The following is a 23220-nucleotide window of genomic DNA, read 5'->3' as shown; positions in this document are numbered from 1 at the left end:
TGGGATATGGTATGGAGTGAGAAAATACAAAATGAAGATGAACAGAAACAGTGATGGTCAGATCCAAAATCTCCCAAATTCCATATCTCTCGGCCCCTATAATGGGAGAATAATTTATCCAGGGCAATCCGTCACCTGTTTCATCTGCAACTCAGCTGACCATCAGGTCAGAAAATGCACCAGAGTGAAATGTTGGAGATGCAATGAACTGGGCCACAAGGCTAAAGATTGCAATTCAGACAGTCTCTGCAACCTGTGTGGAAAGATTGAGCACACCTTCTTCAACTGCCCATCTTCTGATGTAAACAAGGCAAAAACCCAGCAGCAGCCTGGTCTTCCTTCAGTCACCCAGCAGCAGCAGCCCAGCAGCAGCCTGGTCCTCGTCCTTCGGCCCAGCAGCAGCCTGGTCCTCCTTCAGTCACCCAGCAGCAGCAGCCCCGTCCTTCAGCCCAGCAGCAGCCTGGTCCTCGTCCTTCAGCCCAGCAGCAGCCTAGTCCTCGTCCTTCTGCCCAGCAGCAGTCTGGTCCTGATCCTTCAGCCCAGCAGCGGCCTGGTCCTAGTTCTTCAGCCCAGTAGCAGCCTGGTCCTGGTCATCGCCCAGCAGCAGCCTGATCGTCGTTCTGGTCCTCACCCAGCAGCCCAGCAGCAGCCTGATGGTCGTTCTGGTCCTCACCCAGCAGCAGCCTGATCGTCGTTCTGGTCCTCACCCAGCAGCCCAGCAGCATTCTGATCGTCGTTCTGATCCTCACCCCTCCGCCCAGCAGCATTCTGATCGTCGTTCTGTAGAACACAGCCAGGCCCTTTCCCGAGTGTGTTTGCAGACAGCAGAATTACCTCTGTTTAACAAAAAGGTGTCGACAAATTTAGATTTATTTCACATTGAGTCTTTAATCCAACATTTCATTTCACTATATTACAAGTTTTGGTGGGATTATAATGTATTTTAAATCCTTTAAGAGAGAGATTACAGAGAAAAGTCGCAGATCTGTACCACTCACGGCAGCAGTTTTAGGAGGTTTAAAGCCTTCCCAATGAAAAAAAACAATATTTAAAACTTTATTTAGCTTCTGTATGAAGATAAAGTAATCTTCTATCAATTAGATTAACCTTTGAAATTCAACTCGTTCTCTAAATGTGTATTTTTTACAGTTTTAGCTGAAGAGAAAACACAAAGTAGGCACAGTTTTTCTGAAGCTCCTGCGTGAGCCACACTGAGTTGAGTCTCTACGGTTCTCATGGTGTGTTCAAGTTCCTCTCTTCGCTGGGATTTCTCTCTCCGTCTCATCAGACCCGAGAATCCTCCTGACAGCATCATGGCAACAGAAGAAGCTCCCACTGAAGTCGCCGCCGCCCCGGCAAAGGCACCAGCAAAGGCACCATCCAAGTCCCCGAAGAAGAAGACAGCCAAGCAGACTAAGAAGGTTGGTCCCGGAGCCGCTGAGCTCATCTTGAAGGCGGTCACCGCCTCCAAGGACCGTAAAGGGATCTCTTACATCGCTGTGAAGAAGGCGCTGGCCGCTCAGGGCTACGAACACACCGCTCACATTAAACGCGCAGTGAAGAGGTTACTCGAGAAGGGTTCACTTGTGCAGGTCAAAGGAATCGGAGCCACCGGCTCCTTCACAAGGCAGCCGATAAACCCAAGAAGGTAGCTAAGAAGCCCGCAGCCAAAGCCAAGAAGCCGGCAGCAGCGAAGAAACCCGCCGCTAAGAAGCCAGCCGCTAAGAAGCCAGTAGCCAAGAAGGCAGTAACACCCAAGAAGGTGAAGAAGCCTGCTACTTCTGCAAAGAAAACCCCCGTGAAGAAGATCGCTAAGAGCCTGAAGAAGAAGGTGGCGGCCAAGAAGGCAGCGACCCCCAAGAAAGCTGTGAAGAAGGCACCAGCCAAGAGAGCAGCGAAGAAGTAAACGGATCATCTACTTCACCTACAAAAGGCTCTTTTAAGAGCCACCCACATACACCAAAAGAGCACTCTCCTTTATAATATGTAATTTAGCATAAATACAACTTATTGAACAAAACATAAATGTGTTGTGTACATAACTTCACATGACACAATATGTTCCATGTTATATTCTAACATTCCATGTTGTGCATTCATACATGTAATTTACCTCAATATTATCTGAAGTACATAGTACTACAAGAACCGGAACTGGATAACATTTACATTGGTTTGCTTTATTTAACAACACAATCTACATATAAACATTATGGTTTCCGCACTTATTTTCAGTTGATTTGGACAAAAGCATAAGTTATGTTATGTAATACAAAATATATTATTAACTATTATAGACATTTCCATAGACATGGGTTATAATGCACAAACACTTTGAAATCGACCATAGTGTTTTTATAGGTGACTACTAGTTTTAAATGTTAGTGTATATTCCTCACAATCCGTGTAACTACTAAATAAGGTCATTTTTTAATTATAGCAGGTTAATACATAGTTACATTAAAGTTCGGCCAGTAGAAAAGCAGGACCAATATCAACGTTTAATTTATTAATAAAATAAAAATGAATAAATAATAAATGAAACTTGACCTTATTAATCTAAATGTATTTTGGGTTAATTTTATATTCAAATTAAGTGAACGAATAATGGATAAAGGAAATGTATCTCTATAACAATAATGTAGTCAAGCTGAAAATAGTAGAGCTATAAACAGTATTAAATAATATAATTCATATATGAATAATTATGTTTTGTATATTTTATTAAGTGAGTTTTTCATTCTAAATATTTTGTTTTTATTTAATGTAAATACAATTATTATAATTGGTTATATAACTATACTATGCTGTCACTGTTTCTAATTATGGCTCTTGTACATCTGGTGGATAAAGGCTGGAACTAAATATAACCTGTTATTCATTTCAATGTGCGTGTGGGCTAAAGATACCATCGAGTGCTTAAATGCTACGGTACGCTATTGATCGGTGAACTGCAGACACCTGCCAATAAGTAATACTGATGTAGTGTAAACTGAGTTAAACACTAATGATGGGTCCAACAAACGTTGTGGCTTTATTTCTGTGGACTGACAGATGTAGAAACCACACCGCTATTCATTTGAGAATGTGGTGATTCACCTGCTGGATGTAAGAAGGAAATTGTGAAAAGGAGTTTGCTTTAGTTGAAATAAGGATTACTTTAGAGAGGATACAACCTGATATACAGATATCATTATTATTAATTTAGGGTTATGTATAGTGTATATTTCTCTAAAATGTGGATGTTTTTAGTTGGGTGACTACATATAGGGCAAGGGGGAGATAACTGTGCTGTGCCTTTAAGTAGTATTGTTGTGAAGAGGGGAATTTTCTTTAGGTCGAAGTGTGTGGCTCTTAAAAGAGCCTTTGTTGTTTGTTGAAGCGGGTTCAGGGTGTTCACTTCTTGGCGGCCTTCTCGGTCTTCTTGGGCAGCAGCACAGCCTGGATGTTGGGCAGCACGCCTCCCTGAGCGATGGTCACTCCTCCCAGCAGCTTGTTCAGCTCCTCGTCGTTGCGGACGGCGAGCTGCAGGTGGCGGGGGATGATACGACTCTTCTTGTTGTCCCGTGCGGCGTTTCCAGCCAGCTCCAGGATCTCAGCGGTCAGGTACTCCAGCACAGCGGCCAGGTACACCGGGGCTCCGGCACCGACACGATGGGCGTAGTTACCCTTCCTCAGATGCCTGTGGACACGGCCGACGGGGAACTGGAGCCCGGCACGGGATGAGCGAGTCTTTGCCTTCGCCCTGACCTTTCCTGCACCTTTTCCGCGACCAGACATTTTCTATGTGATTATTCTTCGACGTTTAGAAGAAAGTAAGTCGATCACCGTTCTCACCAGTTTATATAGGAGCGCAGCTGAACGCTCATTGGTCGGATTGATCCGTAACTGTGATCGTCCAATCAGAAAACAGGTCGGTCTGCCGCCTGAATTCTTTTCAGAATCAGACTGAATTTGAAATTGTTTTCACCCGTTCAAAAATGAATATAAACTCCTGTAATTTAAGAAGCGAAAGTCTCAATATGTAGAGAACATTAAGATATTTAAAAAGGCGTCATACTTAATGATTATTTACAGTGTGTAATTCACTTATTAAATAATATATTTCGTATTATAACTCAAATTACACACCCACCGAAATACATGCAGCTGTATAGCACGTCTATATTCCAGTGAGACTCAGTTCGGTCACAGACTCAACATTTGTCCAGGGTTTTTCTTCTTCTTAGCTTCCCTGCTGAAAAAAGCAGCATGGACCAGCATGGACTTCATGCTGGTCCATGCTGGTCTTTGCTGGTTTATGCTGTTTCATGCTGGTCTATGCTGGTGAAGCTGGTTGTTATGCTGGTCTGCCGGCACAAAAGGCTGGTAGACCAGCATGGTGTTGCTGGTGAAGCTGGTCAACCCTGTCTCCTAAAAATTACATTCCCACAGAACTAAACTGCATTCTCAATTACGTTTAGCAAGAAACGTATTTTCTCCTACGTTACGTTTGTTATGAACGTATCTTAAATACGTTTATTTTCTACATATCTTTGCCATTTATTGTCTTGCTTATAATAATGATAATATTCATTTATAAATATCATTTTAGAGCACATATTTGAAATCAGTAGGCGAGGCTGTAATTTCTCCAGCTGTTACTCTCATGAGCGAGGCAGAACATAATAGTTTTAACATGCCAAAAAGCTGCTGTGTCGTTTATTGCACCTCAAACATTAAAACAAATCCAGAGTTACGTGTTTCTGTACTTCCTCTAAGAAGAAAGGACAGTAACAGAAGATCTCTGTGGCTTCAGGCTTGATCGCCGTTGAAATGACAGCGTTGGTTTCCCCAAAAGTGGGCGGGGCTGTAAAGTGACGTAGATTTTACTCTCATCTATTATTCCAAACCATTCTATTTATTCTAACGTAAATTACATGCCAGTGTTTTATGTTTTTATTTAGACGCTGTCGACGCTGTAGTGTGGACGGGCCGTAAGTCAGATGACACAGTGGAAGTGACATCAGCAAGCCATGTGCTAGTGCCATGGGTAGACCAAAACTAAGTCCTCTCTTTTATTTTTCATATTTTTACAATCTTTTCAGTCTTAAAAGAGTCTGGCACTCTGACCCACTCAAGCCTGTAACTGATATTATCAGAATAAAGCATATTAATTTCAAAGTTATCTTTCTTGCATTAGATATCCAAGTTTGTCATTGCCTTGAAAGTAGCATTACATGCTACATCTAGCAATAATTCCTGAGGTTAAAACTCAAATTAGCATTGATTTTCAACCCCTGGGCAAATCGTTTTTTTTGATGGTTTATTATCTGTTTTTCCTAAATACATAAACAAAAATTATAAAATGAAAGGTTCATTTTTCAAAAATGTTGGTGTCTAAATTGTCCTCCAATTCTGGAATGACCCTTCTATCTTTATAGCCACTGGTGTAAAGTAACTAAGTTCATAAACTCAAGTACTACTTGGGTACAATTTTGAGATACTTGTACTTTATTTAAGTATTTCAATGTTTCTTTTGCTACTTTGTACTTCTAATCCACTACAGTTCAGAGGTACATGGTGTACTTTTACTCCACTACATGTATTAATACCTTTAGTTACTTCACATATGTGGATGAATGATGTGAAATATAATCAAGTGTTAATCAGACTTTAGTTCCACCTGGAGTAAATCCACCAGCTACCCTGCAGTATACAAAGTCATTCAGACTAGCTGCACCTTCACCAGCTTTGAGAACACTTTCATGATCAATCATTATAAAACATATCATATATATTATTCTGAAATGGACCAATCTGCACAACGACTACTTTTACTGTCACTACTTTCACTATATTTTGATAATACTTTTGTACTTTTATTTGAGGAACATTTTGATTGCAGGATTGTTCCTACATTCTGGTACTTCTACTTTCACTCAAGTACAAGACCTGGGTACTTCTAATTTTACTCAAGTACAAGATATATAATTATACCACCTCAGTTTATAGCCTATGAAAAAAACTAATAGAAAACGAAGGCTAAAGGTAACGTTAGCAGATAGTGATGCTAGTTTGCTCAACAATAATATTGCGACAGAAAAACTGTTCAGTGCACATCACGCTCTGCGGCTCCGACAGGGAGCTCTGCTCTGAACACCTGAACGGCCCGTTCTAACAGCTGTTCACCAGCGGTCCAACACAGTGACTCCGGACAACACAGTTCATATTAACGAACGCACCCGTAGGTAATGTAGCTGCTGAAGCTAGACACTCATCGTGGAGCAGCAGAGCCTTATTATACATCCATGAGCAGAGCTGACAGGCAGGAAGACTCAAGCACACAGCTCGCGCTTCATTATAATATATAAAAAAAGAACACCATGCGTGTATGATGGCACATAGCAGCTTGCGGCGGCAGATTACTCCGGGTCCCAAACCCCCCCCATACCCCAAAAATATTTTTATTGCAGATCTACATGAATCACACAAACGACCTATGTTGGATTCAAAACGGTGACAAGTTTGCATCCCTGAAGTACAAAGACGAATCGTTCGCGAACGTGCAAATCACCAGAAGTCGTTCGCGAACCGGTGAACGAATCAGTGAACGAATCTTTAAAGTGAACTGAATCAAAAGATTCGTGTCCCTGAAGGGAATCTAAATGCCCATCACTAATGGTCACTCCTCCCAGCAGCTTGTTAGCGATAGAATTATTAACAAAGCACTTATATACTAATAAAGGACTGGCTTACCTAAAGCCAGTTGAGTAGCACTTGAAATGTTTTTGCTCTATGAAACCTGATGTACTTTAAGATTCTGTTTTCTTCAAGTTTGTATTTTGTTGGTCGAACGCACGTATTGTAAATCGCTTTGGATAAAAGCGTCAGCTAAATGCAATGTAATGTAACATCAGTTACAACCCAAAGGAATGAATTCATTAATAATGTAGTGAGCAGAAACAGTCTTTAAATGGCACCAGCTTTTAGTGTGAGTGTAAGACGTCAAATGAATCATGATCTTCTGCAGTAAAATTAGATCACCTTCTAAAAGTATTTGAGTTTATTAGTGTGAAAGATGTAGGTATATAGCCTACTTATCCATATGAAATGTATGTGCCCATATGAATGTTGTTTATATGTATTATTTATTTCACAAGCATTTGCAAAGCATTTCGTTTGTGTTTTTGACATTACTGATTGGTGAAATGATTCTCTTCTCTTATTAAACCCCTTAACTTTGTATTACCGGTATCAATGATTCAAGGGAGGCTTTAAGTGTCAGCAAGAAACACCATCTGGATTGTTGTTACAGCACATTAGAGTTTGTGGTGGCAGAGGGACACCATTTAATAATAAATGTGTTCATTTGTCTCCTCTAAAGATTTGCTAAGATAAAGATTACCACTTAGCACTTTCTCTCAGGATTGCAGTAAAATAACCACCATATTTCCTTCATATTGTGAAATGTATTGATTTTCATTTTGGAAAAACAAACACCAGTGAGGTGGTATAAACACATAGTGAAGAATGAACAATATTCAATCATGGTTTATCTTGCTTTACAAAACATGTATAAATAACATTTGTTTAAGTTATTTAGATTTCTGGTAGAGTAGTTATAGAGTATAACAGGATGAGCTCTTTGGATGGGTTGGATGGCTCTTAAAAGAGCCTTTGTGTTGTTGGTATGTCAGCAGCAGAGTTTACTTGGAGCTGGTGTACTTGGTCACGGCCTTGGTGCCCTCAGACACGGCGTGTTTAGCCAGCTCTCCGGGCAGCAGCAGGCGGACAGCGGTCTGGATCTCCCTGGAGGTGATGGTGGAGCGCTTGTTGTAGTGAGCCAGACGAGAGGCCTCACCGGCGATGCGCTCAAAGATGTCGCTCACGAAGCAGTTCATGATGCCCATGGCCTTGGAGGAGATGCCGGTGTCGGGGTGGACCTGCTTCATCACCTTGTACACGTAGATGGCGTAGCTCTCCTTCCTGGACTTTCTCCTCTTCTTTCCAGTCTTGGTGGCGGTCTTCGCGACGGCTTTCTTGGAGCCCTTCTTGGCCGCCTTGACAGGGGGTGCATCAGCAGGCATGATGCGAGAGTGAGGTATGACAGAGTCGATTGACTTCTTTGTCACAGAGTGGTCTATTTATATTCACTAGATGCAAATAGTACTGTGCTGTTGCTCGCACGGGATTGGTTGTCTTCTGAGCAGGACGGAGCATGCGCTTAACGAGTTTTTTTTATTAGTCAGTTTATTGAACATGTCAGAAACAAAAACATACAATAATAATATATATATATTCTCTTTTTTTCCTTTTTTTTTTTCTCACTCAAATTAATAATTATAACAAAGTACAAAAAACAAATAATAACAAACAATACTAATTCTCAGATAGTCTCTGTCATGTTCAACAGGGGCAAGAAGAAGCTTAAAAAACTTTTCTGGTCCTACCCCCTCTAGCATATATTTTTCTTATAGATAAGACATTAGGTCATTGTCATCAGCGACATGTTTGTCTTGTTAATTTGTTTGCTTTTTGTTTTTTACAAAACAATCAAATACATTCCTTTTACAATTACAAGAAATAACAACACATGGGATTTTACAGGTCCTGTTCATAACCATTAATGATTTGGCTCCTAAATAATACTTTCAGGTTAGATAGACTTGGTGGAACAGCTGTAGCTGTGATCCTCTGTTTCTACACGGACCACTATTGCGGGAAGCATGTTGTAACTTCCGGTTGTTGTTGTTGTTGTTGTTGTTGTTGTTGTTGTTGTCATCTCCGGGTATCCCGTGTGCCTGTTCTGTTGCTGATAGCTTATTATCTTAACTTAATCGATCGTTTTAAAACTCTTGATCACGGCAACTGCCTGACGTTGTAATCACACGTTACTACAGCTTAAGCACTCACAACTCTCCTTTTCTTAGCGACTGTAACTCCACAGTTGCCTACACTCTTTTCGGGTTTGCTAACGGTAGCTACTTTAGCTTGATAGCTAGACATGGCTCTTTCCCCACCCTCGGGTGTTATTTCCTGCTCTTCCTGTCTCATGTTTGGTTACTTCCCTACCTCCTTTACTGGTACCGATACATGTGTTAAATGTAGTATAGTTGTTAGGTTGGAGGCGGGAATCATAGCCATAGAAGCCCGGCTCCGCATCTTAGAAAGTAACTCAGCTACAGTAAAGCCCATGTTAGCCAGTGCGGACCGGCAAAAGGTAGCTCCTCTTAGCCGTCCCCCGGCAACTCCCGAGCAGCAGGGAGACTGGGTGACTGTTCAGAAGGGGCATAACGCGAAACCCGCAGGTCCCCACCAACCCGTTCACGTATCTAACAGATATTCCCCACTCAGCGAGACACCCGCTGAGAGGCCAACTCTGGTTAGCTCTGTTATGAGACACGTGAATTTAGAGACTGAAGCCTCCACATTCACATGCATTCCGGGTAGTGTTAATTTCGTCAGCTATTTTCTTATTTAGTTGTAGTCTTAGTCCCAGTGGTGTAGTGGGCGTTGGACGCGGGGGTACGCCGTACCGACCACTTATTTGGAGCATGATCTTTTTTGTAATAGTCTAATAAATATAAAATAATTGCCAGTCTTATCAGTTGCAAGTGTGTATTTGTTGTAATAATGACAAAAACATAATACATTTCACAGTAATTATAATATAAAATAAAAACGATTTCCTTAAAGAATTATGATTAGTCATCAGGCTCGTGACCCCGCGGCGAGCTGGGGGTGTGTCAGTGACACACCCACGGCCAGTTTACCGCCGTTTACCAGAACGCTAACGAAAAAGCTCTATAATGGCAGGCAAACGTTTTTTACTTGACTTCTTTTCTAAAAAGAATATAATTCATAAGAAGAAAGAGTCTAGCAGCACCGAAGCTACAAGTGAAGCTGCTACTAGTACTACAGTACATCATCAGAAGAGCCGCCTAAAGACGTGGATAATGCTAGCTAACGTGCACGTTAGCTGCGCTAGCAACGTTCCCCTGGCTAGCTCAAGCTCACCTTTCCCAGAGGTATGGACGGAGGAGATGTGGCGGAGGAAACAAGAGACTGCAAAGCTGGGAAAATGGGCTGCAAAGTTTGTTCATCCATATCTGATGTATCAGTCTTCAAAACGCAAGTTGTGTGTGTGTGTGTGTGTGTGTGTGTGTGTGTGTGTGTGTGTGTGTGTGTGTGTGTGTGTGTGTGTGTGTGTGTGTGTGTGTGTGTGTGTGTGTGTGTGTGTGTGTGTGTGTGTGTGTGTGTGTGTGTGTGTGTGTGTGTGTGTGTGTGTGTGTGTGTGTGTGTGTGTGTGTGTGTGTGTGATCGTTGGAGCTATGTGCAACTCAAGGCATATGCTCGAACGGAGCTGCCTGGACGCTGCAATCATGTTGTACTGAGTGTGCTGACTTCTCCTACAATGTCCCACTGTCTGCTTCCTGCATAAAGTCAAGTGCTCGGCGCAGTTGTGGCGAAATGTCGCTCCTCTGTTTTCATTTAAACAGCTCCTTATATCCGTTAGCGCAGCTAGCTAGCACCAGATGCTAACAACAACAATGCACGTAAGGTCTCTCTCGCTCGCTCGGGCCACACATACACACACCCTCCCGGTCCTCCCAATAGCCAGTCGGTGAGCGTGGAAGTGTGGTCTGCCACTAGTGTTAATTTCGTTGACTAAAACTATGACGAAATATGTTCGTCAACGACCTTTTTTTCCATGACGAAAACGAGACGATGACGAGACGGCACCGACGGCAGTAAACAATAATTGTAACAAAATCATAATGCAATATCGTTGACGAAAAGTGACGAGACGAAAATGTAGTTTACTAAATAAAAACTATGACAAAATCTCTCTTTACTTTCGTTGACGAAACATGAGGAGACGAAATATTATCAAAGATAACGTTAAATCTCTGATCGTCAGTTTTTCTCCCAGCAGTTCCATTTCCGGTGCTGCGGCAGAGCAGCAGCTGTTTCTGTGCTGCGCGCGGCGGTACATTTGAATTACACCGGGCAGCGGCACAATATGAAGTGTGTGTGTGTGTGTGAAAAAAGCAGCGCTGTCTGCTTATTTGCAATGTAGGCTAGGCCTAATCAGAATAATTTCCAGTCCAGATTCAATGTTTGCATTAGTAGGCTATATATATTTTTCATTTTGTTTATTTAATAAGTTAATTTCAGGACAACTTTGGGAATTTTGTTTGTTTGTTATGAGTTTTAAATAGATTTTGAAAGTGGAGATAGAGAGAGAGAGAAAAGCAGCGCTGTCTGCTTAGTTGCAATACTGTAGTTTATGCAATTTAGGCCTATACATTGTTTATGTAACGTATGTGCCAGTGTGTCCATGGTTTTGAGTCTGTGTGTGTCTGTTGAGCGCAGCGCCGTCTGCTTTTTTCAGTAAGTAAAGTAGGACTAAGCATACCGGTAGTTTCTGTGGACCTGTCTGCCCGTTTTGTGAGTGCACTGCGCGCGTGCGCACTTGTTTGGGATGACCTAATTTAAAATAGCGTCCCCCCAGTAAAAAAATCTCCACTACACCACTGCTTAGTCCTGTGTTCCTTTTTAGTTTTAGTCATATTTAGTCACCTTCATCCTGTTTCTATTTAGTCAAGTTTTAGTCGACTAAAAGTCTGAGCATTTTAGTCTTATTTTAGTCGACTAAAACAGTAAACATTTTAGTCAAGATTTAGTCGACTAAAAGTCTGAGCATATTAGTCTTATTTTAGTCAAAGAAAACTAATTATTTTAGTCTACTTTTTGTCAATGAAAACTGTTGAGTCTTTTTTAGTCATCAGATTATATAGAACATTTCAGTCAAACTAGTCTAGCCAAAACCAATAATTTGTCATTTTAGTATATAAATAAATAAGATTATCTTGTCCTTATTTTATGAAAAACACAGATTGAATGATTAAGAAGCTTTGCAGAGAGTATCTGGTCAGGTTTGTGGTGTTTTTACCAGCTGTGTTATGGCCACATTGCTTCCCTTCTGATGAAACAATGCATTAGCTTTTTTTCTCCGCCTCATTGTAGCGAAAATGGGCCCAAATATCACATCGTTTCTTTCTCCCAAGTAGTGGTGGCTTTAGACTTTTTCGTTGTCAGTCATTTTGACGGACAGGATTGTAACATTTCCGTCATAATCCATTATTATCCGTCGAGTGCACAATGTATCACTCACTCGCGCTGACGGGGGGGTATTCGGTTAACGCGACCACTGCTCCTAAGCCCTGTTGTTCCCATTTTATTTTCTGTTAAATAAGGTTAGTTAGACCATGAGTTAGACCCGAGTCTTCCTGACAGTTCATATTGTGCCGCTGCCCGGTGTAATTCAAATGTACCGACGCGCGCAGCACAGAAACAGCTGCTGCTCTGCCGCAGCACCGGAAATGGAACTGCTGGGAGAAAAACTGACTATCAGAGATGTAACGTTATCTTTGATAATATTTCGTCTCCTCATTTTTCGTCAACGAAAGTAAAGAGAGATTTTGTCATAGTTTTTATTTAGTAAACTACATTTTCGTCTCGTCACTTTTCGTCAACGATATTGCATGATGATTTCGTTACAGTTATTGTTTACTGCCGTCGGTGCCGTCTCGTCATCGTCTCGTTTTCGTCATGGAAAAAAGGTCGTTGACGAACATATTTCGTCATAGTTTTAGTCAACGAAATTAACACTAATTCCGGGGGCCAGAGCGGGCGACGTTGAGGCGCATCTTAAACTGCTGGCTAAAAATAAACGTAAATACAGTAGGATTGTTATTCACCTCGGTGGTAATGATGTTCGTTTACGCCAATCAGAATGCACCAAACTTCACGTGGAGTCGGTGTGTAGTTATGCTAAAACAATGTCGGACACCGTAATCTTCTCTGGTCCCCTCCCCAATCTGATCAATGATGACATGTATAGCCGCATGTCATCATTTCAGCACTGGTTGTCTTGGTGGTGCCCAGCAAACAATGTGGGCTTCGTAAATAATTGGACAGCCTTCTGGGGAAAACCTGGTCTGATTAAGAGAGACGGCATTCATGCTACTTTGGAAGGTGCAGATCTCATTTGGGCAAACATTTCAGGGCTTTGTGGACTTAATCCATGACAAACTGGAGTTGAGACCAGGAGGCGGAGTTGCAGTCTTACACGCTTCTCTGCGCTCTCTCCTCGGCAGTCATCCATAGGAATCCGAACCCAATAAAATACCCAATATTAACGGTGTGTGTGTCTGCCCAAGGACAAATTAAGGTAAAACCTAATAGAGGTGTCATACATAATAACCTAATAAAAGTAAATGTAACAACTACTACAGTGCAACAAAACAGGAAGATTAAATGTGGTCTCTTAAACATAAGATCTCTAGCATCTAAAGCAATATTGGTAAATGATTTAATATCAGATTATAATATTGATATATGCTGTCTCACTGAAACTTGGTTGAGACATGAAGAATATGTCAGCATAAATGAGGCCACTCCACCCAGCCATATCAACACTCATATTGCTCGAGGCACGGCCGAGGAGGTGGAGTTGCAGCAATCTTTGACTCAAGTTTACTTATCAATACTAAACCAAAATTAAATTATACCTCCTTTGAAAGCCTCGTTTTTAGTCTTACGCATCCGACCTGGAAAACTTTGCAGCCAATCTTATTTGTTAGTGTACCGTGCACCAGGTCCTTATTCAGAATTCTTATCAGAATTCTCTGAGTTTTTATCAACTTTGGTTCTTAAAACAGATAAAGTAATTATCGTAGGTGACTTTAATATTCATGTTGACGATGATAAAAATAGCCTTACTGTTGCATTTAACTCTATATTAGATTCTGTTGGTTTCTGTCAGAGTATAAATAAACCAACCCACTGCTATAATCACACTCTCGACCTTGTTCTGACTTTATCCGACCATTTATTACGGCCCGTCCACACAGCGGCGTGCGCTGACGCTTCACCATTCACTTTGAATGGGGTGACGTCACTTTTAGCCGAAATGCATCGTGGGAAGCGACGCGGAGCGTAGCTGGCGTGGCTCGCTGCAAAAGTTGAGCAATGTTCAACTTTTGACGCCTCGGCAGAAGCGTCAGCCAATCGAATCATATGCCAGTACAAGCTCTAGCCAATCAAACCGCTGCTTGTGTGTCAGGGGCGGGAGATTCATGTGATTGGTTGTTGGTCAAGTTTCAGACACGCCCGCCGGCAAGCGTCAGCGCACGCCGCTGTGTGGACGGGCCGTTAGTAACTTTTGAAGTACTATTACGTGACTACAAAGCATTAGTCAAAAGATCCTGCAGCAGAAACGTATCTGTTAGTGCTATAGCCAAGTTTAAGGAAGAGATTCCACCAATACTTAACTCGATAGCATGTCTGCATGTAAGGGAGGAAACTTATACAAAATGTACACCACCCCAAATTGATCATGTTGTTGATAGTGCTACAGATGCGCTGCGAATAAAATTAGACTCTGTTGCTCCTTTGAGAAAGAAGAAAATAAAACAACATAGATTAGCTCCATGGCATAATGCCGAAACCTGCAAAATAAAGCAAATTGAAAGGATATGGCGTTCCACTAAACTTGAAGAATCTCGTTTAATTTGGCATATTACACTCAATGAATATAAGAAAGCACTGCGTAAAGCGAGAGCAGCCTACTACTCTTCATTAATAGATGAGAATAAGAATAATGCAAGATTTATTTTCAGCACTGGCTGACAGAGAGCCACAGCTCGATTGAGCCTTCTATTCCCATAGCACTCAGTAGCAATGATTGTATGTGCTTTTTTAACAATAAAATTGTTACTCTTAGAAACAAAATTAATGACCTCTTGCCTTTGACCAGTATAGTGTTATCAACAGCTCCCTGAAACGTAAGTTCTAATATTACACTAGATAGTAAACTAGAATGCTTTTCAGCCATAAACCTTGAACAATTAAATGCAATGATTATCTCTTCTAAACCATCAACGTGCATGTTAGACCCAATTCCAACTAAGCTGTTGAAGGAAGTTTTTCCATTAATTAGCACTTCTTTATTAAATATTATGAATATGTCTTTATTATCAGGCTATGTTCCACAATCATTCAAAGTAGCAGTGATAAAATTGCTTCTTAAAAAGCACAACCTCGATCCAGAGGTTTTAGCCAACTATAGACCTATTTCTAATCTTCCGTTCCTCTCAAAAATTCTTGACAAAGCGGTCGCAAAACAGCTGTGTGATTACTTAAAAAACAATGATTTATTTGAAGATTTTCAGTCTGGCTTTAGAACACATCATAGCACAGAGACAGCTCTGGTTAAAGTCACAAATGACATTCTAATAGCCTCAGACAAGGGACTTGTCTCTATTCTTGTTTTGCTCGATCTCAGTGCTGCATTTGATACTATCGACCATGATATCCTATTGCAAAGACTAAAGCACTTAGTTGGCATACAGGGAACTGCTTTAGGCTGGTTTAGGTCCTATCTATCTGAACGCTCTCAGTTTGTACGTGTTAACGATGAATCTTCCACGCAAACCAAAGTTAGCCATGGAGTGCCACAGGGCTCAGTGCTCGGACCTATTTTGTTCACTGTGACGGGGTTCTAATTGTCCGTCCGAAAACACTGGCCTAGTCGGTTGGGTAAGCTCCAAAACGTTATTTATATCAGCAAAACATAAAATAACGAACCAGCACAACAAAACAAAACAAATAAACGTCCAAATCAGACCGTCCATCACTCCCGGAGAGTAAACGTGTTCAGCTGTTGCCTTCTCTGCCACGATCTCTCGAACACGTCCCAGCTGTTGCCTTCTCTGCAACATTCCCCGAGTCCTCCTTCCAGGGCCAACCCCGTCCCTTATTAACCCGTAGCCAGTCCCACCAGGCTTACCGTTAACAGTTGACAACCATTACACTCCAAAGCACATTTCAACATAACAATCCGACCCAAACATAAACAGGTTAACCACCTCTTAATATAATCATTCCCCATAATTAACAAACGTAAATTAAATTATTGCAAGGTTCATAGCAGGAATTTAAAACACGGAAGTGATGCGCCTCCGTCTTTTCTCCGAGATGTTTGGTGTGTTGTGTGTGCCGGCTGTCAGTGGCAGAGTCAGTCACTCATGTGATCCGCTCCGTCAGATTCACATTATACATGCTTCCGTTAGGCAATATTATAAGGAATCATTCTGTAAACTTTCATTGTTATGCGGATGATACTCAACTATATTTATCAATCAAGCCTGATGAAATTAATCATCTAAATAAAATTCAAGACTGCCTTAAGGACTTAAAAACGTGGATGACCTTAAACTTTTTGATGTTAAACACGACAAGTTATTTTATTTTACTTGGCCCGAAGAATCTACGAAACAAATTATCTAAAGATAATTTAGATTAATTAATTTGGCCTCCAGTGAGACTGTAAGGAATCTTGGTGTTATTTTTGATCAGGATTTATCATTGAACGCCCACATAAAATCAATTTCAAGGACCGCCTACTTCCATCTACGCAATATTACAAAAATCAGGCATATCTTGCCTCAAAACGATGCAGAGAAACTAGTCCATGCATTTGTTACTTCTAGGCTGGATTATTGTAACTCTTTATTATCAGGGAGTACCAAGAAGTCAGTCAAGTCGCTTCAGCTGATTCAAAATGCTGCGGCTCGTGTACTAACCAGAGTTAGGAAAAGGGACCACATTACTCCTGTTCTGGCTGCCTTACACTGGCTCCCTATAGAACACAGGATAGAATTTAAAATTCTTCTTCTCGCCTACAAAGCCCTTAATATATACATTATACCCTACTGTCCTACTAGGGCATTGCGTTCCAAGAATGCAGGGTTGTTGGTTGTTCCTAGAATCTCTAAAAGTACAATGGGAGCCAGAGCCTTTTCTTATCAAGCTCCACATTTGTGGAATCAGCTTCCAGTTTGTGTTCGGGCGGCAGACACCCTATCCGTTTTTAAGAGTGCGCTTAAGACCTTCCTTTTTGATAAAGCTTATAGTTAGGGCTGATTAGATTAGGTTTTTTGAAAATGCAGTTTCCTCTCAACATGTGCATGCTTTCTCTCCGTGTGAAAAGTCCCTGGATATAATGAGGTAATTGTTGATTTGCGGCTTTGAACATAATTTGAATAGTTTTATAGTCAACCAGGTCTTGTAGTTTTAGTGTTTTTAGTTTGATGAACAATTTATTTGTAGGTTCTCTGTACGTAGTTTTATATATAACTCGTATGGCTCTTTTTTGCAGGATGAAGATAGGATGTGTATTTGTTTTATATGTGTTCCCCCAAACTTCCACACAATACATCATGCATGGAAGTATGAAGGAGCAGTACAGCATAAACAAAGAAGCTTGATTAATTAGGTATTTGGCTTTATTCAGAATTGCTATTGATTTGGATATTTTGGCTTTGATATAGCTTATATGTGACCCGCTCTATCGAAATCAGTCGGAAGTCGCAACGGCTCATTTCAGAATAAACGTGGATTTACGTAAAAAACAATTTTTTCAGGGTTTGGGTGTTTTGTTTGATTTTAAACAAACAAAGTCTTGGCTTCCAGAATATGAAACTTTTATTTCCAAAATCACACGATAAATACAATTTTGAAGCTTGTAAAGGGACGAAGACTGGCACCTCTCACTCGCAATCTGCTCTTCCAGCAGCACTGCCCGCCTCCCTCCGGCTGAACTTATGAATGTAAGCGTATAGTAATCATAGATAACACGGCAGGGTCCGTTACAGTTTGTTTTCATCTGATTTAAATTAAACAAAGTCTTGGCTTTCAGAATATTAAACTTGTTTCGGCAAATTCAGATGATAAATATAACTTTGAAGCTTGTAACGGCATAATTACAAGCGGAGAACGGAGTAATTTAACGTCACAGCAGGCATAACAACAGCCGGTGTTTCTCGTGAGGGTTTTCCCCGGGAAACAAACACAATACACACAAATGCAAAAATACACAAACACACACACACACACACACGTATACACACACACTCGCGAGCTTCCCCTCCAAACGAAAATATCTTCCCTCCGTAGTATTTTGATAATTTTCTCCGCTAATAATCAATCAGATCGATGGATTCCAGAGAAGAGGAAACTTTAAAGGCCTTTTTCTCAAAATGATGACTCGGTGACAGTCATTATATAATGTGACATATTTCGCTTAATATTTGGAGTACAAAAACAATCCTGATATCATTAGAAAGCTAGGAATCTCCTCTTTCCAGCAGTGTATACAACTCAAAATGTGTCTTCGGGTCAATGCGACTGATTTCGATGGAGCAGGTCACATATGTGGTTTCCAACTTAATTTATTGTCTATGATTTCTCCAAGGAATTTTATTTCCGATACTCTTTCTAATTGGACGCCATTTATAGTGTGTTTCTTCTCTGTATTGGTCGATCGATTCCCAAATATTATGAGTTTGGTTTTGCTTGCGTTCAATGTTAATTTATTTTGGTCAAACCAGATCTTCATCCTGCTCAGTTCCTTCTCCATTGTGACCAATAGCTGTTCTAAATCGTCCCCACAGCAGAGTAGACTTGTGTCGTCTGCAAAAATAATGGTTTTCATAATTTTTGATACTTCACATATATTGTTAATATACAGAATAAATAGTAATGGCCCCAAGACTGAGCCCTGAGGCACCCCACATGTAGTAGTTGTGATTTATGGCTTTGTAGTTCAATGTACTGGTCCCTGTTATGTAGGTAGCTGGATAACCATGATAGTGCAACACCTCTAATGCCATATCTCTGTAGTTTTTTTAATAATAATTCATGGTCAACTGTGTCAAATGCTTTTTTAAGGTCCAGAAATATGCCTATTGCATATTCTTTCTTTTCTATTGCCTTAGTAATGTGTATATGTAGAGGAATTGCTCTATGAAACCTGACGTACTTTATGATTGTTTTCTTCAAGTTAGTATTTTGTTGGTCAAACGCACTTATTGTAAGTCACTTTGGATAAAAGCATCAGCTAAATGCAATGTAATGTAAAGTACAATTATTTGGAGCAGTCGTGGCTGTAGTAGTGGAGATTGTATCCTCTACGAACATCATTGATTTTTACATCTTGGATGTCAGATAAACAACATTGTGAAATTAGCTACTTTTTAATATCCTAGAAAGAGTTTGAGATGGATCGAAAGGAAATAGACTCTTGAGTAATTTGGGTGGCTCTTAAAAGAGCCTTTGTTGTTCCAGGTATGTCAGGGTGATGTTTAACCTCCGAAGCCGTACAGAGTGCGGCCCTGCCTCTTCAGGGCATACACCACATCCATGGCGGTCACGGTCTTTCTCTTGGCGTGCTCGGTGTAGGTGACGGCATCACGGATCACATTCTCAAGGAACACCTTCAGCACCCCACGGGTCTCCTCGTAGATCAGACCGGAGATACGCTTCACTCCGCCACGGCGAGCCAGACGGCGGATAGCGGGCTTGGTGATGCCCTGGATGTTATCACGGAGAACTTTGCGGTGACGCTTGGCTCCTCCTTTGCCGAGTCCCTTTCCTCCTTTTCCTCTTCCACTCATTTTCAGGTATCGTTATATCAGCTCGTTCAGAACGAATAAGTAGAAACAGAATGACCGGCAGTATTTATAGATTTACTGCGGACCTAAGAGAAGACGGAGAGCGGGAAAGCTGCTGGGCGGGGCCAACGCTGCAGCCTCCACATTATCTTTCAAAACATTTTCTCTTCCTTCTAATATTGTTTATACAATTCAGTCAGGCTTTATACTAAGCATTTGATGATTAAACGTTTGTTAATATGTAATAAAACCCTCACATGCTTAATAACATTTGAAATAAGACCCTTTCTGAGATTAACATTACATTTAAAGTTGATCAAAGTTTTCAAAAAATACTCTTTATAGGAGACTTTCATTCTGTTTCTGATGAGTCAAGACATACATTTGTATAAAACATGTCAACAATTTGACATAAAAGTAAGAATTAGTCCAATAGAAACACCTGAATGTATACACTGTATTTAGGTTTGGGTGTGTGGCCATCAAGAAATGATGAAATCAAAAAATGTACCAAATAGTTAATGGTAAATATAAAATATAAAGTAACAGACAAATATATTTTAGCTCTCACAAAATGTTATACGTCTGGTCAATTAAAGCTTTTCATTTACACATTTAAAAGATACTTAAGTAGAGAAAATTATTTATTAGAAAATGGTATTGCCAAAAATACATTTTTGACAGAATGTATTTTTAACTACTCTTTGGCTCTGATAATTATACTCAACATAATTTCTTATTTAAAAGAAGGGAATATGGAGGCTTGGGAGCCATATACCAGATATTAAACTTACAATTACTTTTGTTAAAATGTTTACAGCAGCAATATCAAGGAAGGCACCCTGGGTTGGGGATATATCAAGGTGGACAAAAAGGAGAGGTAGAGCGAGACATGGCTCATATTACAAATTAGTATATGCTGATTTCATAAATGAATATACACCTTTAAATGGAATGGACTTCCAAGTATATATATATATATATGTTTTAAATAAATGAATACAAATATGGTGGATATATTCTATCACTTATTGAAAGCACCAAAGTGTTTTCTTCTGCGTCCCTTTTATGCAGATATGGAAGACCAGATGCACCGTGGTAATACATCAAACAATAATTAACAGTTGTACCAAAACAAAACATATCGGAACTGAGCTAAGGAGAAGAGAAAGCCTGGACAAGTCACAGACTACCATGGAGCATACTGAGTCTGTGATTGAACAAAGGCTCATCAGACAATTCCCTTTCTGCCGTCTGAAATACTGTTCTGTTGTGTTTAAGTATGTATTTATGAGTTGTGTGTACATGTTTTTATGTAGTGGTTTGTGTATGTCTATTACAAAACAATTTAAAACAGTTTTAAAAAATAAATAAGTAACATCTTCTAATTGACTTGGTGTATGAAAGGTTGCCTAGAGTTGTCTGGCATGACACCCCAAAACAAGTGATATTATTGGGCTTGACCAGATGAACAAAAGCAATTTATAATCTTTCCAGGGTCAATGATGAAAGTTTAGGGCTTTCCTGATGCTGATATTAAATAGTAAATTCGGCTATTCGTACTACCATCTCATCTTTAAATTATGCACAAGTTGTTTTGCCTGAGCAATTGTGGAAAGTGGTGTGTAAACAAGGCTTCTTTTAACTGTTTACGTATTTCATATCAAGTCAAATACAACTTTATTTATAGCACTTTAAAACCTTCAAACCAAAGTGCTGTACAGAGAGATAAGCTCACACAACATAATATAAAGTGATTTACATATCTATTTGAGTCAAAGCATCGTGCATGACACTTATTCAAAACAGGAACACGTCTATAGATGCAGTGGGTGGCTCTTAAAAGAGCCTTTGTGTTGTTGGTATGTCAGCAGCGGAGTTTACTTGGAGCTGGTGTACTTGGTCACGGCCTTGGTGCCCTCAGACACGGCGTGTTTAGCCAGCTCTCCGGGCAGCAGCAGGCGGACAGCGGTCTGGATCTCCCTGGAGGTGATGGTGCGGCGCTTGTTGTAGTGAGCTAGGCGAGAGGCCTCACCGGCGATGCGCTCAAAGATGTCGCTCACGAAGCAGTTCATGATGCCCATGGCCTTGGAGGAGATGCCGGTGTCGGGGTGGACCTGCTTCATCACCTTGTACACGTAGATGGCGTAGCTCTCCTTCCTGGACTTTCTCCTCTTCTTTCCAGTCTTGCTGACGCTCTTTGCGACGGCTTTCTTTGAGCCTTTCTTGGCCGCCTTGACGGGGGGTGCTTCAGCAGGCATGATGAGAGAGAGAGGTTGGTCAGACTAAGTGCTTCACAGACACAGCGCGGTCCATTTATATCCCCTCGATGCAAATATAGCTGTGCTGTTGCTCGCACGGGATTGGTTATCATCTGCGCATGACTGAGCCTATGATGTGCATCGATCAGATGTAGCCTATCTACTGTACTGTATTGTAAAAAGGGGAACAAAGTATTTCAACATTATTCTGCACCCCCCGTTTTATGTCTTATCCCTGTAGTTTGGTAGCTGCTGGAATGAGCATGTTAAAATGTTTTGTCTTTGTCTGATTGAATCAAGGGATCTTATTTAGCTGTGATGTAACACAACCACGGGTCCTTTACGGTGGCTGAGAAGTGCAATGGACAATTACAAAGTGTGAAACACTTTAACAAAGCTTGAGACAAATTTACATTTTATAAAACAAAATTACGTTTGCAAAAACACTTTTACCAAGGAAAAAAAACGTTAACATTAACGAAAACAAATTAACAAGATGCAAAACACTTTTACAAAGCTAACAAATGTTTACATTTTATAAAACACTTTTACTAAGGACAAAACCATTTAACATTAACAACAACAAATTAACAAAATGCGAAAATGCAATATTTTAATGAAGGTCACTCGTATGCTGTAATCATGGACATGTTGTCTACCTTTCACGGTGTAAAAATCAGTTTGCGGACTCTTAAAAGCAAACTGAATCAAGCCGGGTTTTACCACAGAAAGGGTTATTCCTCTCAAATCGCTGTAATTAACGCCATCAGGTTGGAACTTCGTGGACCTGGACAATTGTTTGGATACCGAACAATGTGGCAGGTACTAAAACAAAAGTACAGTCTTCAGAATTTGCTTCGGGAGCTTAACCCTCGAGGCTGCGAGAGGAGATCTCGCAGAAGGTTTATAAGGAGAACCTACCACTCAATGGGACCGAACACGTGGCATGCTGACGGTTATGACAAACTTAAACCATTCGGTGTGGCCCTTTCAGGATGCATAGATTTACAAAGAAGTGTGACAGTCTGCTCGCCACAGCGGCTCTTTATAGCCACCAGCTGCTCTCTGATTGGCCATCAGCGAGCGTATTGAAGATCGTCCAATCACAAGGAAGCTCACGTCTTCTTCCAGTTGCTACTAACAAAGAAAGACACTAAACCTGGAGCTATTCTAGTAAATGTATTGAATAGATGTATAATCTCTGTCAGAAGAGCACAGTGTTAACAAGTTCGGCCTATGTATTTATTGTTCATCATTGTACAATGTGACACTAACAGGCTACTGATGCATCTACTACCTACTCCCATGGCCGTACCTACCATTGAGGTCACCGAGGTCCGGACCTCGGTCATTTTTTTCGAGCTGTGTATATAACAAAACTTGTGAAATAATTGCACGAAATGGGGTTCTTTGTAGTACTTCCATTTACTGACGATGGGGGCGCTGCATAACTACGT

The 23220-nt window shown here is 40.7% G+C and overlaps 5 protein-coding genes across 5 annotated transcripts; 1 reads left to right on the top strand and 4 right to left on the bottom strand.

The window, feature by feature from the left end:
* Positions 1 to 1313: 1313 nt before the first annotated feature.
* LOC117461899 (histone H1-like) lies at positions 1314 to 1906 on the top strand. Its single transcript, XM_071206411.1, has 2 exons — positions 1314 to 1476; positions 1593 to 1906. The coding sequence occupies exons 1-2, from the start codon at positions 1314 to 1316 to the stop codon at positions 1904 to 1906; spliced, it is 477 nt and encodes a 158-aa protein (XP_071062512.1).
* Positions 1907 to 3306: 1400 nt separating this feature from the next.
* Positions 3307 to 3797, bottom strand: LOC117461953 (late histone H2A.L3-like). The gene has a single exon (XM_034103948.2). The coding sequence runs from the start codon at positions 3778 to 3780 to the stop codon at positions 3397 to 3399; it is 384 nt and encodes a 127-aa protein (XP_033959839.1). The 5' UTR covers positions 3781 to 3797; the 3' UTR covers positions 3307 to 3396.
* Positions 3798 to 7546: 3749 nt separating this feature from the next.
* LOC117461935 (histone H2B 1.2-like) lies at positions 7547 to 8082 on the bottom strand. The gene has a single exon (XM_034103929.2). It carries the CDS (start codon positions 8067 to 8069, stop codon positions 7689 to 7691), a length of 381 nt encoding a protein of 126 aa, XP_033959820.1. The 5' UTR covers positions 8070 to 8082; the 3' UTR covers positions 7547 to 7688.
* An 11020-nt stretch (positions 8083 to 19102) lies between these two features.
* On the bottom strand, positions 19103 to 19535 carry LOC117461954 (histone H4). The gene has a single exon (XM_071206327.1). The coding sequence runs from the start codon at positions 19503 to 19505 to the stop codon at positions 19194 to 19196; it is 312 nt and encodes a 103-aa protein (XP_071062428.1). The 5' UTR covers positions 19506 to 19535; the 3' UTR covers positions 19103 to 19193.
* Positions 19536 to 21266: 1731 nt separating this feature from the next.
* On the bottom strand, positions 21267 to 21780 carry LOC117461929 (histone H2B 1.2-like). Its single transcript, XM_034103924.2, has one exon. The coding sequence runs from the start codon at positions 21761 to 21763 to the stop codon at positions 21383 to 21385; it is 381 nt and encodes a 126-aa protein (XP_033959815.1). The 5' UTR covers positions 21764 to 21780; the 3' UTR covers positions 21267 to 21382.
* Between the last annotated feature and the right edge of the window lie 1440 nt (positions 21781 to 23220).

This window comes from Pseudochaenichthys georgianus, chromosome 17 (assembly GCF_902827115.2).
Source record: "Pseudochaenichthys georgianus chromosome 17, fPseGeo1.2, whole genome shotgun sequence".
Classification (NCBI taxonomy): Eukaryota; Metazoa; Chordata; class Actinopteri; order Perciformes; family Channichthyidae; genus Pseudochaenichthys; species Pseudochaenichthys georgianus.
Note: the sequence above shows the minus strand (reverse complement) of the source record. Positions and strands in the feature narration are given on the sequence as shown.

Bases quoted from the DNA above. Each gene is read 5' to 3' on its own strand.
- LOC117461899 (XM_071206411.1), top strand. From the start codon at position 1,314: ATGGCAACAGAAGAAGCTCCCACTGAAGTCGCCGCCGCCCCGGCAAAG. The intron at 1,477-1,592 runs GTAAAGGGATCT...TCACTTGTGCAG, and splicing joins GGTCACCGCCTCCAAGGACC to GTCAAAGGAATCGGAGCCAC.
- LOC117461953 (XM_034103948.2), bottom strand. From the start codon at position 3,780: ATGTCTGGTCGCGGAAAAGGTGCAGGAAAGGTCAGGGCGAAGGCAAAG.
- LOC117461935 (XM_034103929.2), bottom strand. From the start codon at position 8,069: ATGCCTGCTGATGCACCCCCTGTCAAGGCGGCCAAGAAGGGCTCCAAG.
- LOC117461954 (XM_071206327.1), bottom strand. From the start codon at position 19,505: ATGAGTGGAAGAGGAAAAGGAGGAAAGGGACTCGGCAAAGGAGGAGCC.
- LOC117461929 (XM_034103924.2), bottom strand. From the start codon at position 21,763: ATGCCTGCTGAAGCACCCCCCGTCAAGGCGGCCAAGAAAGGCTCAAAG.